General features: G+C 40.8%; 1 protein-coding gene across 2 annotated transcripts in view; it reads right to left on the reverse strand.

The window, feature by feature from the left end:
* Positions 1-1101: 1101 nt before the first annotated feature.
* The window catches only part of LOC119276338, a 7073-nt gene continuing 3527 nt past the window's right edge, over positions 1102-4647 (reverse strand). For both annotated transcript variants that reach the window (XM_037557383.1, XM_037557392.1), the window contains exons 5-11: positions 4415-4502; positions 3337-3521; positions 2792-2924; positions 2541-2677; positions 2348-2422; positions 1657-1770; positions 1102-1559 (exon numbers count right to left, since the gene is read on the reverse strand). In XM_037557383.1, coding sequence (XP_037413280.1) covers positions 1518-1559; positions 1657-1770; positions 2348-2422; positions 2541-2677; positions 2792-2924; positions 3337-3521; positions 4415-4502 — 774 coding nt within the window. In that variant the 3' untranslated portion in view covers positions 1102-1517. The remainder of the gene's footprint in view (positions 1560-1656; positions 1771-2347; positions 2423-2540; positions 2678-2791; positions 2925-3336; positions 3522-4414; positions 4503-4647) is intronic.

Below are 4647 nucleotides of genomic sequence, written 5' to 3' on the forward strand. Positions count from 1 at the left end.
GTTCTTTCTCCTAACTAAAAGTTGCCAAAACGAATGTTTTAGTGCTTCGCTTGCCTCTCTCTTTTCCTCATGGGCCTTGTTTAAACCTCATTCAAAGTGTGATGGGTGCGTTACACCGTGCAACTAAGGATTATCACTAACGCAGCAATTTTCCCTCCAAAAGAAAAAAAGAAAAAAAATACGCAGCAAATAATACTTGATGGCATTCGCTTCTCGACTGCAACATGGCCAAGAGTGTGTGGGCGCCAAGGGATGATGATTCGTCGTTGCTGATCTATGGAGATGAGACACCAGATGTGCAGCGATGGCTATTTGAACTGAGCGAGACTCTAAGCAGCAATAAGCTTATCGTGGTCCTTGTCACCCTTAGGCCATGTTCGGTTAATCCCCTCACCACAGGGATTGAAGGGGATTGGGGAGGTTTGAGGGAGATTTTGACTTGCAAGGGATTTAATCCCTTTCAAACCCCTCCAATCCATGCCTAACCGAACAAGGCCTTAGGGAATACTCCTATATGGTATGCTTGGTGGCAGGCGGGCGATCCAAGAGCATGAGTACCAAACTCACTTGCTCATAACAGGTAGTACATTGACGAAATCTCTAACCATGATTTTATGTGGGGACCAAGGCCGGTCGCACCGCCACGCAGTGATGGCTCCCCCCGTCGCATAGGAAGCTGAATGTCAATGGTGCGATGGCAAATACACTGAGCAAAGGTGTGGCTGGTGTTGTCTGCCGTGATGAGCACGGGATGGAAGGTTTCAAGGGGCATCAGCAGTGGCGTATAACGGAATCACTAATCCTGAAACCCTGGAGGCTCTTGCATGTCATGAAGCTATGTCTTTGGGCGAAGATATGAGCCTTGGGAAGCTATACATCTCATCTGAATGTCTGAGGGTCGTCTGGGAACTCAAGTCTACAAGAAACTGGGAGGTCACTGCATGATATTTCATGAGATGAAGAAGCGGAGCATCTCATTTGGGTCCTGCAATTTCGGCCATGAACAGCTCAACAATGGCCAAGCTCGTAGATTAGCTAGGATGGCGTCCTCGCTTGACATGGGACGATATGTATGGCTAAATTTCCCCCTGAAAATCAATGTATCCCTGTAGACTTGGTAGTATGATGCAATAAAAACTGCGGTGTTCGTCAGATAAAAACATCACTAGCCCAGTTTAACCTACCCCCCCAAAAAAAAACATTCCTAAACCATGGTTTAGCTATTTCCATACTCACCATCAACATGATGGAGGTTTCAGGTGGCAGCGACTGCATTAACCAAAATGCGGCAGAGGGGAGAGTGCCGGACTCGAAAGCATGTAATATTTACAAGGGAGGGGTTACTACTGAGTCACACGCCAGCCACTGATACCAGCTAGGGTGCGAGAAAACTACAGAAGCCTATCAACAGGTTGGTTCCTTGGAAGATGAAGCTGACCAGTAGGTGCTTGCTTGTAGCTGCCAGAACTCAAGAGGAACTTCATTCCCAATTATCGCCTTGCGCAGCGCTGGTAGTTCTAGAACCGTAAGGGGCTACGTGCACGATTCACTCGGGAAACCTGCAAAACAAAGTTAATTGTACCACATAATGTCCAAGGTTGGCGTATAGATAGTAAAATAAAAATCAGTCCATTGATGTTTTGGGTGAGAACTTACAATATGAGACTTCCATTCCACTTGGCGTCCCTCGTTTACACCAAACTGAGGTTGCCCCCTGACATGATGGAATATGTGAACAAGGACCGCAGCATCAAGAGCGGCATACTCTTTCTGTAGGAGGCATGCAGATCTCTGTATTAGCGGTGGCACTTCACATCCTTGATAAACAACGTAGAGCACATTTGACCTAGTTTGAGTCACGAATAAAAAACATGCAAGAAAAAAGGTGCCGAGTAGCTCATTTTTCCAGGAAATGTGGCTTATATAAAAAATTATCCTATTAGCCTTCAGATTCCACTAACTTGCAGTTAAAATGTACAAATTTTACCTGAACTAGCTACCCTTGAGTTGAGTGTATTCGGTGCTTTTCCTATTATTATTATTTATTTTTTCTCCATGTAAAAAGGGTAAAAATTGCAGCAAGGAAATGTAGTTATTCCCACTAATGCGGTTGACAAGAGAGAGATTAGTCAAATCTAGACAAGAGATCTAGGCCAGCTCATCCTAAACACATGCCGCAACTGACAAAACAAAGTAGGAAAGCTCTGAGGATTCTAAACTTGATAATGTCCAAATTATTAGAAATCAATCATACAGATAAAGGGGGCACCAGCTCATAAGAATTAAGATCTTTACATGACTGCTTTAAAGAAACATGAGCAAAAAAAATAGTGGGCGAATAACAGACCTGATTCTGGCTCAGAGGTCGCTGCTCCCAGTCGCTATTCCGCCGTGTCTTGTTCAAACCAGCTCCTAATATTTTCTGGCAGTATTTTCGAATATATAAAGGGACATAGCTTGTCATAGGTTCTACGATAGAAAGATGAACAAATCAGCTGGATACCAGCTGAGTGTTGTAGATTTTTTAGATCATAAAATACCTTTGACAATCCAGAGAGACCGCCAGTAGTCTCTTTGAACAGCTTCTGGATATCAAGTAGCATTTCATAGGACTGGAAACATAACAATTCTCCATACGACTGTGACAGCTGATGCAGATCGCATTGCAGGTTATAGCCTATTGTTTGCAATGGGAAAAATGTTAGTTCTTTTCATGCACAAAAAGGAAACATTCTTACAAGGAAAACAGGCATATGTTAGACAAGGGTAATTGATCATATTAACATAGTACCCAGCTTTAGTATGTTTGATGAACACATGATTCGCCTGAAGCAGCAGTCCAATGCTTTAGGATCATCTTCGTACAGCTTAATCAGATCAAAGATGAAAGCTTTCTTATCTGACGCAATTTGGATGATAGCAACCTGGTCATACAGATGAAACCTGTCAATGGAAGAACTAAAATATGCAGACAGATTAGAATGGGAATCTTCTTGCAGGGAAACTCAAAATATCACTGAAACTTAACAGTAACATAGTAGGCCCAAAAAACATTAGAAAATGATTAGGACCCCAGATGATCGCCTATGACATATTGTCACGACAGATGATGAAGTGAAAGCATGAGCCACTAAATTGATTAATGTGAAATAATTAGCCATTTTATTCAACCATACCTTTTTGAAGAGCACTAGGGGAGGGTTTTGAATTTCCGCATATACTACATCGCGATAAATTTGCATCGTAAGCTTACACTATATTAGGGAGAGCATGGTCATACTAGAACACCAAGCAAACATAGAGGCGGGCAACAATTTGAACTAAGGCATCACTTACCTTATTAGGTCTGCTGCCTTTCTCGTAATTAGGTTTCCATTCGCAATCCACACCAATAATTTTACAAGCTTCAATATAACTTGTTGCACTAAGTAATCCGTTGATCTCATCAACCCAGACAATCTCTTCTAAAATCAATTTCTTCAGCTCTAAGTAGTCAGACTGACACATGACTTCTTCTGGAACTGTGTCATAATAAATACACATCAAGAAGAGAAATGGAACTAGTGGAATAAAGTTAGTCCAGCATATGAAGTGTACTCTTTGTCTCTTTCTAAAACCAATATTCATATTTAGGTCGATAAATTAGGGTGAGGGGGTGATGCTACACAATGGGATACCATCAGAGTGCACTAAAAAAATTACACCCGGGAACATTCGATCAACTGAATTGAATGGCTCACTACTACCAGTTGACCAGAGTCACATGGTATTCGTATGCCATGATCCATGAGAAAGTATTATCCGAAACTAGGATGAATAAAATGCAGAGATTATATCGCCCTCCTTTCGGTAACTTGTATACTGTCTTTGCATCCACCCGGCAGCTTGCATTCGCATTATCTTCAGGGTTGGTGATGCTGCCTCCTCATTTCTTTGTACAAGTGAAAATGCTAATTCTAAATATTTGTTGTTCTTTTATACAGCTCTTATAAGATAAACTAGTTAAGATGAATTGAATAATAAACTCACATGCCATATTTCTCAACCTACACAATCCAAAAATCAATAGTTTTTTATAAATTGCCCCTCAATTTGAAGATTATTGAATTGACCTTTAAATCTGTAGTTTTGCGGAAATGTGTACATTTTTTGCGAAATATACTCTTAATTGAATCATTGTACTGAGTAACTGAGTATTACATAATCCGAAGGAAATATGAACAGGGTATCTTTTAAACAGATAATTCAAGTGTAAAGGTGATTCTAAAATAGAAGCTAGGTGTTAAATACTATACAGAATAGATAGGTGTTAGCTTAATGTTGGATCGATAACATTATAGCTCTATAGAAGTAACCACTAAGAATATAGCTCTGTAGCGTAATGTTGGATCGATAACATCATAGGTGTGCTTACCCAAAGACTTGACATAACCTTCAAGAGAGTATCGTTCGCAAAGCTCGTCAACCTTCTCCATATAGCCAGCTTCCATAGCAAGATATACCTGTGCACAACATAACAATACAATCAATTCCTTTTATGATACGCAAAGGTTGCCAGCAAAAGATGTATTCCATTCCATCTAAAGTGTGTAGTTTCAAAAAAAAAGTAGACAAGCAACAGCTTCAAACATCATACATGCACACCCC

This window comes from Triticum dicoccoides, chromosome 1A (assembly GCF_002162155.2).
Source record: "Triticum dicoccoides isolate Atlit2015 ecotype Zavitan chromosome 1A, WEW_v2.0, whole genome shotgun sequence".
Taxonomy (NCBI): domain Eukaryota; kingdom Viridiplantae; phylum Streptophyta; class Magnoliopsida; order Poales; family Poaceae; genus Triticum; species Triticum dicoccoides.